Source organism: Daldinia decipiens (genome assembly GCF_022478715.1).
Source record: "Daldinia decipiens strain CBS 113046 unplaced genomic scaffold F4813scaffold_2, whole genome shotgun sequence".
Classification (NCBI taxonomy): domain Eukaryota; kingdom Fungi; phylum Ascomycota; class Sordariomycetes; order Xylariales; family Hypoxylaceae; genus Daldinia; species Daldinia decipiens.
Window position 1 is genome coordinate 1,442,807 of NW_026054545.1, and position 14,009 is coordinate 1,456,815.

At 49.5% G+C, this 14,009-nt stretch overlaps 3 protein-coding genes across 3 annotated transcripts; 1 reads left to right on the forward strand and 2 right to left on the reverse strand.

Annotated features, from left to right (window-relative positions):
• The first annotated feature begins 2,471 nt into the window (after positions 1-2,471).
• Positions 2,472-4,444, forward strand: F4813DRAFT_344431 (uncharacterized protein). Its single transcript, XM_049241662.1, has 3 exons — positions 2,472-2,977; positions 3,039-3,900; positions 3,969-4,444. The coding sequence occupies exons 1-2, from the start codon at positions 2,572-2,574 to the stop codon at positions 3,734-3,736; spliced, it is 1,104 nt and encodes a 367-aa protein (XP_049104371.1). The 5' UTR covers positions 2,472-2,571; the 3' UTR covers positions 3,737-3,900; positions 3,969-4,444.
• Positions 4,417-5,409, reverse strand: F4813DRAFT_344434 (uncharacterized protein). The gene is made up of 3 exons (XM_049241663.1): positions 5,297-5,409; positions 5,173-5,232; positions 4,417-5,092 (listed from the first exon to the last, which is right to left on the reverse strand). The coding sequence occupies exons 1-3, from the start codon at positions 5,321-5,323 to the stop codon at positions 4,937-4,939; spliced, it is 243 nt and encodes an 80-aa protein (XP_049104372.1). The 5' UTR covers positions 5,324-5,409; the 3' UTR covers positions 4,417-4,936.
• A 3,365-nt stretch (positions 5,410-8,774) lies between these two features.
• Positions 8,775-12,624, reverse strand: F4813DRAFT_385123 (CNH-domain-containing protein; the record flags this gene model as incomplete). The annotated part of the gene is made up of 4 exons (XM_049246201.1): positions 8,775-8,870; positions 8,926-9,773; positions 9,827-10,157; positions 10,213-12,624. 4 exons carry the CDS (start codon positions 12,622-12,624, stop codon positions 8,775-8,777), a joined length of 3,687 nt encoding a protein of 1,228 aa, XP_049104373.1.
• Between the last annotated feature and the right edge of the window lie 1,385 nt (positions 12,625-14,009).

Genomic DNA, 14,009 nt, shown 5'->3' on the forward strand with positions numbered 1-14,009 from the left:
TGATGAATATGCCCGGAAAGAGAAAGAACTCCAGAGCACATTAGACGAAAAAGAAAAAAGAATAGTGATGCTCGAGACAAAGGTATCCGAATTTACCAGACTTAGGAGCGCAAGCTTCAAGAGTATGAGCACTTTGTCGGACGCGTCAGAAAGGGGAACAGACAACCTAGCCAATGAACTCGAAGCCGCGGCAAGTATAGAACGCATCGGGGAACTTGAAGAGCAAGTTGCGAATCTCCAAGGGGAATTGGCCGGTATACGAATAGATATCAAGAAGGTCCAGAAAGAGCGCGACGACTTCGAGGCACAGTTCAAGAAGGCCAATACTAAAATCGAGGAACTCAACAAGGAAGCCACTCGCCTCAAGCCGTTCGAGGATCAAGCAAATACCCTCGCAAACCGCGAAAGGGAGCTCCAATCCCAAGTCAAGGCCAAGGGGCAGGAACTCAAGAAGGTCGAGGACGAACTTAACAAGGCAAATGCCGAGATCAAGAGGCTTCAGCGAGGCCCTGGGAGCAAACCAACCACCCCGACGGTCGTGCCGGTAGCCGAGCTTAACGCCGCAGTCAAGGAGTGCGAGAAAGAAAAAGCTAAACTCGGAAAGCGTATCGAAAAACTTGAGCAAGAGCTCGAACAGGCCCAGGAAACCCTCAAGAAGAAGCCATCAGAAAACGACATGAACGAATTGCGTCGTCTCCTTGCTGAAGCACAGGAGGACCTTAAAAATAAGCCGTCGGAAGACGACATTAATGAGTTGCGTCGCCTTCTTGATGAAGCAGAAGAAGAACTGAAGAAGAAGCCATCAGAAGAAGAGATTGACAAGCTTCGCCGCCGCCTCGCTGAAGCGGAAGAAGAACTGAAAACGAAGCCATCGGAAGATGACGTCAAGGAACTGCGTCGCCTTCTTGCTGAAGCAGAAGAAGAGCTCGAGAACAACTCAACGGGTGACGACATCGACGAACTCCGCCGGCTCCTGGCCCAAGCAGAAAGAGACCTCACCCAAGCGGAAAGGGACCTCAAAACCGAGCAAGAAGCCCGCGCCCGGGTGGAAGAAGCTCTAAGAAACCTCAAGCGAGAGGCACTCGCCAAAACCGCGGAACACGAGCGCGAAATCCGCGCCCTGATCACGGAGCACGCAACCCGCATCAAGAAGCTCGCCGCCGACTTCGCGGCGAAGCAGGGCAACACCAACGACTTCAACTCGGCGCTCGCCGAGTTCTGGGAGGACCTGGGCAAGAGGATCAGCGAGCGAAGCCAGAAGATACAAGAGAAGTTCGAGAAGCAGCTCGAGGTGAACAACGCGATGCGCAACCAGTACATGGACCGCCTGGCCCGCATGAACGATGAAATCAGCCGCAACCCGCACACCCCGGAGGCGGAGCAGGCCAGACGGCGCATCACCGGCGTCGAGCGTGAGATCGAGCGCATGAACGGCATCATCAAGACCATCAACAACGAGGTCTCCTGGTTCAATACCATGATCCCCGAGTTCGCCGCGGGCGCCCAACACGCCCGCGACGCACAGGCTGCAGCCAGCCAGGCCGCCGCCGCAACCACAGCCGCCGCCGAAGCCGCCCGGGCCGAAGCCGCCGCTGCCGAAGCTGCCGCCACCGCGCGCGCCGAGGCCGAGTCCGCGGTCCTGCGCGCCCAGGCTCAAGCCGCTATCGCGCGCGCCGAGGCGGAAACCGCGACGGCGGCGACGCAGACGCGGAACCGAGCCGTGGCCGACCCCTCCCAGCGCGCGATGTGGCGGGACGTGTGGCAGGGGCTAAGCGGGCTGTTCTGGCGCGACAGGTGGAACATAGTGGGGATTGCGAACATGGGCGTCCTGTTCCTGGCATTACTGATGTACATGACGCTGTCGCGGGAGGTGGCGCTTTGGAAGTCGGCGAACGCGCCGGTGCAGAGGGCTCTCTACGTCAATACGATGCACGAGGCTGACTTTTGCTTCAGGGTGCCGATGTGGAATCTGCTGTGGGAGATCATTCTTGCGGTTTTCACGGGGAAGATGTTTACGAGGAATATAGAGTAGTTGGTAGTTGGTAGTTGGTAGTTAGTAGTTGGAATTAGTTGGGATGTTAGGAGTCAAACCGAGGTTTATTTGTTAGGTTAGAACTACAGGGTGGATGGATGGATGGATGGATGGATGGATGAAAGAGGTTTAACTTGATTTATTTCGTCTTGCTATCTTCGGCGTAACATATTCTGAATATGCATTGAAGATGTTAGCTGACAAATGAGTCGCTAATAATAGAACTGATTTGGAATTGAGTCTCGAGATTATGTAAGAAGAATCCACTCGGCTGGTGATGCAGTTTGTACAGTGCATATCGCGATTTATACCATGATGTCAACTGTACGTCGGTGATCGGTTTCAGGAGACTTCACCGAGCAGGGGGTTTAACATACATATGGACATACATACCTAGGTAGGTACGGAATGCAGAATATGTAACACGTAAGATTAGTCACGGGTATTTGCATAACTATAGTATAGGTATCTACAAATAGTACCATAGGGTTAAATTCCAAATACTCATTATACCTAGGCAATGTCACCGATTTATAAGAATGAGTATTTATCAACCTCGGCTGAGGATATTAAAACCCACTCTCGATTCAATTGTTATAAGTACCGTTGTTATAAATAAACCATCAAGACAATCATTCTTTGTCACACAAGTTCCACGACGTCACCGAGAGTTAATATCTAGAGGTCATCTAGCATCTAAAGATTATCTAGCATCTAGAGGTTACCTAACGATAGCCAACACTAAACACCATAATATATTATTCTACTTGAGAATACAACCAAGACAACCGCAATTCACCCGCTCTCTCAACATGTCTTCTAAACTAGTTCCCTCCAAACCAAGCGAAGTAGCCGTCATCCGGAACATCACACCTAACATCGTAACCGTCTCCGTACCGTTTGCGCGATTCGGCATCTTCCGCGTCGGCGGCCGCGGCACTATAAGTAAGCAAATCCCCCAACTCGGCCTCGGCCTCGGAGCCTAGAATATCCTAATCAATTCCAGTACGCCTCACCTCCGGCACCCTAGCAGTCTACTCCCCCACAGCCCTGACCCCCGAGGCGCAAGCCAAAGTCGTCGAGCTAGGCGGCCGCGTCGGGTACATCATCGCGGGGGACATAGAGCACCACATCTTCCTGTCCGAGTGGGCGCGCGCATACCCCAACGCCAAACTCCTCGGGCCCAAGGGCCTGCAGGAGAAGCGCGAGAAAGTGCAGGACGACCCGCGCATCGGGCACGAACCGTTTGCTTTCACGTGGGACGCGTCGAACCGGCGCGACGCTGCCGGCGTCAGCGACGAGTTCGCAGCAGACTTCGAGGTCGAGTTTGTAGACGCGCACCCGAACAAGGAGGTCGTGCTGTTCTACAAGCCAGACCGCGCGCTAATACAAGCGGACCTGCTATTCAACCTGCCCGCCATCGAGCAGTACTCGAGGGTTCCCGAGGCGGAGAAGAGCTCTCACGGCTTGCTAAATCGGACATTCCAGGCTCTCAACAGCACGGCGGGGGAAGCAAAGGGGCTGAAGCGGTTCCTGTGGTACGCGGTTAGCAGGGCGGATCGCGCCGGCTTCAACGAGAGCGTGCGGAGGATCGCCGCGTGGGATCCCGAGATCATTGTGCCGTGCCACGGGGAGACTGTGGAGAAGGATGGCGGGGAGCTGTTCAGGAAGGTGTTCGACTGGCATCTGCAAGGTCATAAGTGAGTGAGACTGCAGCTGAATGCTGGTGGCTGCTGATCACAGGAACTGTTGGTGTGAAACATGGCGGTTGGAGCCGAGTCGCCACTCTGAGGGTATAGTATATTGGCGTATGGGGAGTATATGGGAAGTACATGGGACGAGATATGTATATTCAAGATGATACCAATGTATGTACCTATGCATGTATATCTGTTAAGAATGCGTAACCTAATACGAATCATGTTCACATATGAAGATGAATATTAGTATTAATACGGTACCTATATCCCCCCCTAAATCTCGATCACGACGCGGACATATTCGAGCTCCCGAGTGTATGGACTATCTTATGGACTATTCAAATCTCCATCACCATCCTAGCCGAGACACGATATCATCATCGTTTACACAATACTTGCCATAACGTGCTTACACAAGACCTCTGTCCCACCCACCACCCGTAGCACCAAATCTCCACCATCCCAGCGCCACTCCTCACGCGCGCGCACATATATACATATACAATACACATATACACATATATGCCTTAACATAGCACATACCTTTTACCCTCGATACACAGCTCACGTCACAACACATGTGAATCGCAAAACTCCGACCTGAGCCAGGTAGTCTAAGACAGCGCAGAGAAGAAGAAGAAGAAGAAAAAGAAGAAGCGATGGTGAAATCTCATTAGAACGACCCGAGTCATTTCCCCCGTCTCTTGTTACCGATTCCCCCCCCCCCCCTCTTCTCCCCATCGAAAATTCCATCCAGATCTTTCCTGCCCAACCTAGTGCATGCATGTACGTATATATGTTGTTCACCCCCCCGTACGACCCAAAACGCCCATGATACCCACCCAGCCCCATACTATCATAAGGAAGGATTCGAGACATTCGAGAACAGTTACCCTGCTCGGAGCGCTGTCACCGCTGCGCGCGACTCTGTGTACCTAGTCCTTGTGTGTGTGTTCGCTTCCCATTACCCGTCGTCGGCGCAGAGGAGAAGAGCACGGCTCAGCCATTACTCTCTTCCCCTTGTTTTTCTCCAAGTTATTATTTTTTTTTCTTTTTCCCCCGTTGGTCCTAGTCTTATCTGGTGATGGTGGTGATGATGATAATGATGATTGGAATTTTTCGTATTCGTCTCCGCCTATCGTAACACCGCATCAAGCGTCATAATGTAGTTTGGTCGATCTGATTCGCTTCGCTTAGCTTCACTTCACTTCGACGAGTTCTTGCTATGGTCCCTCGTCCGCTCGTGTCCGTGTTTTTCTGGACTCGAGTCGTCATCGTCTGCGGCTTCGCTGTCATATGCGTAGTCGTTGGACGTTATCTTGAATAGGTCTACCTTTGCCGGGTGGCCCTCGTTCAATACCTATTTTTTTTTAATCTCCAAGTTAGAAAATGGTTGAGACAGGGCATTGGGTGGCTTAGATATGAGGGTCAATGACGTACTGTGCAGAGTTTACATCGCTGGCCGAAATGGGCGACTTTGTTCTGGCAATTGACCGATCCCTATTTCGGCTGTGTCAATGACGACGTTATTTTTCACCAAGAGAAGATTTCGAAAACTACTGACATAATAGTTTGCACAATAGCAATGCATCTTAATTAGTTTTTTATGTTTGATATTTCAACACTCGATGAAGTTCGAGAGGCGTGTATGTGTGTGTGTGTGTGTGTGTGTGTGTGCTGAAGTGAAGAGATGTGTATATGAAGAGCTAACTCGATGGATTCTAGAGTCGTCTAGGTAAAGCACTGTCTGTCTGTATTCAATGTTCAAGTAAAGTTCAAGTTTCTGATATTTGGCATGTGAAGAAGAAGAAACTTCCGTGGAGCATAAAGCTTCTGACGTGGGAGAGAAGAAGCCCCTTCTTATAACCGGACAAACTGACCGCAAGAGATAAGGTCACATATAATAGGTCACATATAATACCTACATAGATACTAGATGTATATAATAAGTAATGCCAGTACCTGGACGTACGTAGATATTAGATACCTATGTATAGATAGCTACATAGCTAGCTACCCAGCTAGCTCAAACCCCGGTGGCTTCGATCGTGATTTGCTTCAGCTCTTCCCTGGAGAGTTCCACAACATCACATTAGCACGAGCTCCCCCCGATCCAAACGGACCCTGTCCCGTCGAAGTCAAAACCTGGGGGGGCGTAGGGGTGTAGCTCCACCATCCAGTCCTTTCCGGGTTTCTGGACGAGTCCATATTCCTCTTGCACCTTCGTACTATGTACGTACGCTGCTGGCGCGAAAGGCCCCGACAGCTCGGTACCTTATGTACGCTTGCTCGACAAGCTTGCTTTTCTATAACTACACGAGCGAGTGGTCATCGTTGTATTACTATATTTCTTTTACGCAAGGGCAGCGGGAGCAAATAGCTTACTTAGGTACGATGCGGAAGAGCTAGGCCGATAGCGCAGCCAAGCTGACCAAGCTGGCCAAGCTGGCTTAGCTGGGAAAGCTGGCTGCGTTGCATTATTAAGGATATAGGTATACGTGTATATGCCTATATATATTATATGTAGGTATGTATACCTACTTATACATATACGTAGGTGTAGATTCATGTTATAGGGACTAGACCTTTTCCCTACATGTAGCACGACCAGTTCGTCTGATCATCTTTCTTCTGGCGATAAACAACTCCTAGGAGGCAACCTGTTCGACGACTAAGCGCGAATGCCGCAAGCACCCGTCTCGTCCTGCCCGGTTTCACCACGCGAGCTCTCGGAGTATTTAGATTTAGCCCCGTATTGCGATCTCATACCGGCTCGTCGCACGATCAGCGCACGTACTCGAAGCACTTATACACACCTGGGTTATACATATACATATACACCTATACATATCTACATATACCTAGGTAGGTATGTATGCATGTAACGCAGTAAACCAGTAACCACCAACTAAAGAATTCCTGCTGGCAACTATTGCATTACTCGGTCTGGGTGGAAATTCCCCGAAATATGTTCTAGAACACGGTAGCTTGCGATTTAGGAGGAGAAGAGTCTTCGACAAACCTAACGATGATGTCAGGAGTAACATCGTACCATCAAATACAATGCCGCTCTAATATGTCGAGATAAGCTTCTAGCCCCTTATATGCCGGGACGCCCCTCCAAGTAGTCATCAGAGTAGTAGGCACAGCGGAAAACTCAGATAAGTAGACCCAATGCGGCGGTTGCAGTGCAAAAGCAGAGTGTCAACGGCTCTTCTATAAGCACATAAGGCAGGTAAGGCAGGTAGGTATGCCGTATACGTGTATACGTGTAGCTCTACATGCATTACTTACATGTGCATACATATCCGCACACGTACCTGGCCTATACCTACAAGTCCAGCGATTCCCGCGTTGCATCGTACCTATTGCAACCCATCGACCCAATATAGCATAATCTTCAAAAATCCCATGTCTCCTGTACCACGATTCTAGACCCAGATCTTGCACGGGTGTGAACGGCCGGGGCGACACAACCCATCGACATCAAGCAACGTACGAGGCTCTCCAGATCAGAAAAAACTAAATCCCATCTCCATAATACCTGCGCTATAGGTTAAGCCGAGTAGGAGGTATGTAGGTACCTACCTATGTATGTAGACAGATGATAAATTGCGAAACTAATTACACTACTACCACTACCACCACTGCCGCATACCGGCCGGATGAGGGAAATGCTTGCGCTGCCGGCTTGCGTTACCGAAGCGAAAGACAGTTTTGACTCGGTGAGACGCGTGTATGCCACCATACCACCAAAACCACCAACTATCCATCCATCCAAGCATGTGAAGCAAAGCCCAGAACACCAATCCACAAAAAAAAAAATCCATGTCTCACCCCGTCACTACCTACATACAGTGTACCTGTCAGCCGTAAGAGAAGAGAATAATAATAATAATAATAATGAAAAAGAAATATAAAATACAAAAAATAAGTTATGCGTACCCATCCCTTAACCTTCCGCTAAACCTTAAGACTTGAACCTCGTCGAGCTTAACCTCAAGATCGACGCTTCTATAGCGTGATCCTCGGAACTCGCTTCCCGTAGACTAACATCATCGTCGGGTCGAGGGGCCCCTCTGCCGCTTGAACTACCTATATGAAATACTAGACACCTACCTATCTTAGCGCACCGTTCCCGGCAGATAGTTTATAGTCCAGTCTCCCGGTGGCCTGGTTGGCGCCCGAGTCAGGAAACCAGCTAGAGCGATTTCTCGATTTCGATTTCGAGTCCGTAGATAAACATTCTCTCTAGGCACACCTCTCGGATAGGGAGCAAGGCATAGTTGGACAATTGAGAAACTCCAGTTAGTCAGTAGGCCAAAGCAAGGAATCCAGCCTTGCAAGCTTTGCACTTAGGTAGGACTAAACACGAACAACTTCGAGAGCACAGATCTAGAACACGAGCGAAAGAGGTAGTAGCACCGTCTTCCTAAGCCTTGGGATTGGGTCTATAGTCTTCGGGTCTTGTTGTGATTACGGTAGGGATTTCCTACTAGGTAGTTTCTAAGCACATCCTCCCTCTCCCTCCACAATCCTAGGCGAACATCCCGAGTCGCTTCTTCTGTCTTTCCTCCTCTTTCTTTCTTATGCTACGACAAGCCGCTCGCTATTGCTTGTCGTAACTTCAACTTCACCTAACGCAGCGCAGACTGTGGCATATAACGAGCCCCCCTTTCCGGATTCTTCTTCACCTCTAAGTACAAGTTAGAGAGTTAGTTGCTAAGGGCCCTAGCAAAATCCAAAGTCCGCAGCCGACCTGTAATCCGGAAGCTTAAGGCACAATTAAAAACTATTTCCTCGCTACTGAAGACATTCTCAAAAATGAGGTAGAAAGGAAAATGAAATATGCTGGCCAGATAGACGAGACAAACCCCCGGCCGCATATATGAATTCGCATGCTTATCCAGTATCCCCTGGTTCTACACGGTCTGGGCCGAGCCGAAACCCCAAATGATCAGATGAGAGCTAGGCATGGCTTACGAGCAGGCATTTCGCCTGCTTTCAGGTCTTGATTAATAAGTATAGTACGGAAGTAGAGATCAAGGCGCGAGCATCTCAGACTTCCGGTTGTTTTTCCAGAAGTCGAGAGCCGCGACTACGTCGCCGCCGGCTTCATCTTCGTAGGCGAACAGTATCTAGATAGGGATTAATAATTTCGTACCTCATTAAACTCATCGAGTTGTAACTCACCTCATGTGTACTACTGTGTAGCATCCGGATGTTCTTATGCGGGACGATATGGACCGCTCCACTTTCAATGTTCCTGAGCTCAATGAAATTTGGCTCGAACGCCAAGATCCACGGGTAAGATAGCGCGAATGCTTGTGGCGTTCCCTCCCAATCAATACGCCATTCCGGTCTCGCTCTCCAACCGTTTCGGTTGACGAAAAACGAGAACTCAGAGTAGTTGAGAAGGAATTCTCCGTTGAGCCGTTCTATATGGATCGGTCTCACACCTTCCTTCCTTGCGACGAAGTCCAGCGACGTATCGGCCTGGTCTAGTAGCGACTGCGTTTCAAGCGTTTCGAGAGAGACTACTTCAAACCCTCTTGCGCATGCCACGCAGAGCTTGCTCTTTAGGAAGTGAACTGAAGACGATTCAGTCGGAATATAAAACTCCTTAAACGCCTTCAATTCGTCCTGACCGGCGTTAAACATCTTACCGAACCCTTTCTGCTTCTTGCCCTTACTCATCGAGTCATTTGGTTCGTACACCTTGATCGTAGTCGAAAGTGCACTAGACTTGACGCAACAGACCAGATGCCTACCTAGACAGATACCTGTTTTGAAAAAATTACAGTTGCTTTGAATCTTCTTAGGCCTCTTCGCAAGTGCTGGCTCGTTCGGATCCAATGCTGCGAGTGAGTATGACGATAGTGTCTTGTTCGATAAGACTAATAAGAGACCATACTCTTCCAACACATCAACCTGCGTGACGTGCTGCGCTTCGATGACGCGCTTGGGCACCTGGTCTTTAGCCTTACGATCAGACACGTAGATGCCATGATCAGTGCCGATAATTAGTTTACGACCACCATCTGTTAGTCTAGTTAGCAAAGGTCAAGCATCCAGCGTATCGTACACTCCTTACCGTAAGGTGTCACAGCGTTAACAAGGTTGCCAGTTTGGAAGAAGTTAGAAGAGAGGGTGTTAACGTTGAAGAAGTCGGCTCGTGCTCGGAGACGCTGTTGAGCTGAGTCGATGAACTCGAGCCACTTTTTCCTGGCTGTCTGATTCGATGCGTACAAAACTTGCTCGTAGTAATTTTTGCCTAGATGTCGAAATGTGATAGGCCAACCTTCCGTAGCCTTCTTATCGGAATCTTTGCCGCGGAAAGGCAAATTCGAGGACGCTCGTTTTATTCCTGCCTGAGGAATGACTTCGTCCATTTCTTTAATGGCGAGTAGCTCCAGCGGGATTGGCTAGATAGTTAAGATTAGCCACTAAATTCTGACATGGAGATCGTCAATTACTTACTCTCCTATATGCTTTCACTTCTTCGCCCTTGCCAACTTGCTTTATCCGCACCAGGAGAACAGCATGGTCGAACAGGAACGCCGTGATATCCGTAGGATCTGTAGGTGACTTTTTGAACTGGGTCTTAAATACTAGTTCGCGGCCGTCTTCTGTCAACTTAAGGTCGACACGATCAGCGGGGCGGAACTTCAGTTGCTCGTGTAGGCGGCGTAGGTTAAACCGATTTTCAGCTTTACCGGACTCGGCATTGACTCTGCTCAGCAAGTCACGAATCGTAACAAGAACTTTCGGGATATCCTCCTTGTCGGGGTTGCCATCCTCCGTATATTTCAAGACGTTCTCGAGGAGCAGGGGATAACGAGCAAGACGTGTTGTGGGTTTGGTCAAGTAACCGTTCAATTCCAACTTCCTCGACTCTTTTCTCCTTTCAATCTCCTCGACGAATTTAGCAAAATAGGGGTTGCTCGATCGCTCGTTTTCGAACTCAAATTTGGCCTCAAGTTGCTTCGAACCGTACAAGATGAATGGCTCAAACTGAGGAACAATTTCCAGGAAGATATCACCGAGGTTCTTGACTACAGGGTTCTTTTGTTGCCTCTCTGTCAAGGCCTTGGCAAACCTTGAACTAACATTGTGAATGCTAGGATGATCGATAATGTTGCTGAAAATATTTTGCACAACCTTGTCCCTCCTTGGAGCAGGAATAGGCGAGCCCTTCGAGCGCAAAGGCAAAATCCAGAAATCTCTGAGATATTCGAGATCTTTGACGAAGTCTCTTTCGGTATAACAAATTTCGGAAATAACTTCTTGCCTCTTCTTCTCCCTGTCACCAACACTCTCGGCGACCTCCTTGGGAACAGTATTGATCCAGAGCTTCTGTTCGTCTGTCTGGTCCGCATCGTCGTTGATAGTAGCGTCCTGGTCTTTCCTAAGGCCAACCTGTGGCTTGAGGTTAAGTCGAGACACCTGTTCTAATCTTCGTGGGCAGGCGATCGAATAGCAGAGCTGGTCCCTTGTGCATGTCGGAGAATAACACTCGGATAGTAATACGAATACACCATTGACCGGGTGCTTCTCTTCCGGTTCATCCATAAGAGTCTCCCTAAATTGATACATCTCAGACGATGAGTCTCGTAATCGGTGCTCGTAAGTAACATCGTGGAAAAACTTCTGCGCATCAAGAGCTCGACCAAGAAGCAACGCTAGGTTCCTATCTGTAGTTCTAATGATATATGATAGAACATCGACGGCCTCGGAACCGCTAAAAGCATTCTTGTAAGTCAACTCGTTCTTCGTCCGGTCGCCCGTGATTATCTTTTGGCGGAAACATTCGGCGACTCTCGAGAGAAGGGCAGGGTAAACCAACGGCGGCCGGATCTTGGCGGTAGGAGGTCGTTCACCCTCAATTGACTTCGATAGGGATGGTCGGTGAACTAGCTGCTGTCGAGCTTGTTCGGAAGTCTCAGGGACAATGGTACTAGCCATTGACATGGTGCGACTGTGATCTCCAGCAACAGTCGAAGATGCCATGCTCATTGTCCTTGTTGCAGTACCCGGCGCAGATGCGTATCCATTGAACGCAGGGTATCCACCCGCATTCCCATTCACCGCGGGAGACTCGTTCGAAGGTGCCCTCATACGGTTGGGAATCACTCGGCCGCTCATCATCTGATGAGCATCACGATCGGGAGGATAGCCAGTCATCGACATCGATCGATCGTCGTGGCGCTCGGGGACTACTCGACCTTGTGCGGTCGTGCGAGACGACATTGTAGTCTGCGGAGGAGTCCGTAAATTATTCTGTTGGTTCTGATAGGGGCCGGGCGGCGACTGATATGCCGGCTGCCGTGGCATGCTGGCGAGAGACTGAGATCTATACGGGTCGTCACGCATAGCAGGGGCAGATCCGGGTGCTCCCTGATACATTCGGGGAGCTGGGTTTCGCGGAGGATATCCTGACTGGGGGGCAGGTCCCCTCGAGTCGAATCGAGGCTGTCCTTGGGGCGGAGGGCCAGGATAAGGCCTTTGATTCGGTCCTGGAGGCGGCAGTCTTCCATACTGCCCTGGCATCGGGGGATGACCTCCAGAAGGGTTTCGCTGACTTTGATAGTAACCATTGGCCATACTCGTATCCATAGTCCTAGTTCGGCCAGTGTCTTCATAGCCCCTTTGCTGTTGGGGTCGTGGAGGAGGCCGTCGCTGCATATCATTCTGCATGCTCGACACGGACGACATAGTCTGGGTTCTACCCTCTTGCGGCTGCGCGTTCGGCGTGTAGCCTTGCGACGACGAGGTCATAGTCCCGGCTCGTCCTGGAGGGGGGGCGGAACCGAAAATGTTGGAGAATGCGGCATCTCGCTGATTATTCGAGGCCGGGCCATATCGCCGTTGGTCGTATGTGTAATCAGCCATTCTCGTAGTCCTAAAAAGGGTGAGGTTACGTAGTCAGCAACAGATTCGTCGCCCAAGGGTATAATAATGGTAATAAAAAACATCAAATTGTACGGCGGTGCCGGTAAGGTTGTACAAACACCACTTTGCATACGCAGGTGCAGCTTCGTATCAATACAAGATCTAGGGGTGTGTGGCGTCACGTCACTTACTCTTACAAAAGCCTAGGCGGCCGGGAGCCTAGACAAGAGACTGGGATAGTCCGCAGATGAAGATAAAGGGGTGATTGCCGACACTGACGACGGACTCACCGCCGTGGGTGGACGGCCGTGATGTGCGAGCGATATCCTACTCTCTTTAAACTGTCCAGTCTTTTCGTTCTTCCAGAGGTTTTTTTTTTTCCTTTCCCCCTTTCGTCTTTCGCCTAAAAATGTACAGGCTCCCGCTAAGTTAATAATTGGATGCAAATCGCTAGTGGAACGGGATAACAAGTGATTTGGAGGGGAGCGATGAGCAAGACGTCGGCATCGAATCGAATAGGTGGGTTTTAGGGACAGGAAGGGAGAGGTCGGGTTAGGTAGGATTTGAATGGGCGCTGTACGGTAATCTGTACAATCTGTACATTGATTGATATGATCAAGGATCAGAAGAGAGAGCAAGGACAATTGGTGTCTGCTTCAAACTGCTAAGAACTGGACCCCGGCACCTGGGCAGGACTAACAATAGGCCCGGGTTATCATCGGCTCGGAATTTGTTAGGTAAGGAGTTACAAACTACATGTACATATCATCTTACCTCATAGGGTCGGTCGGTCGGTCACAAGCGTTACTTGCAGCCGTCAATTAAGATCCATAGGGTAGTGATTACCTTTTATAGGAGCGTTGAGCATGGCCAGAAGAAAAAAAAAAAAAAAAAAAGGGAAAAGAAAGAAAGAGCTATCTTACGTGTTCGCGACTATAGAAGGTGCAATAACGTGTACGTCTTTAAGTTTTATCAAATTATAGTTCAACGGGAATAGAAAAAACAGATCAATTGGCTACGAACTGTATTACAATATGTACTAACGGAAAGTGAATCTACAGGCTGCATATCAACATATGCACTGGTTGCAGCCAGATGACGACTTCAACATTTTGCTGCAACAGGAGGGACGCCACGGACCATCTTCCCCTGCGCATTCGAATGAACGAATACGACAGCCCCGTAAACTCGTCTTAATTATATTGACTCGACTCGACTCGAATCTTAATTTGAGCCATTGAATCTGTTTTGGGACTCATCCATAAAAAAGCGAAAAATTAAAAAGTAGGACCGTGGCTACAGGTATCGTTAGTAGGTTACCTAGTAGGTGTCAAAGCTTTAGGTAGTTCTGAGCTAAAGAGACATACATGAGGTACCTAGCTCAT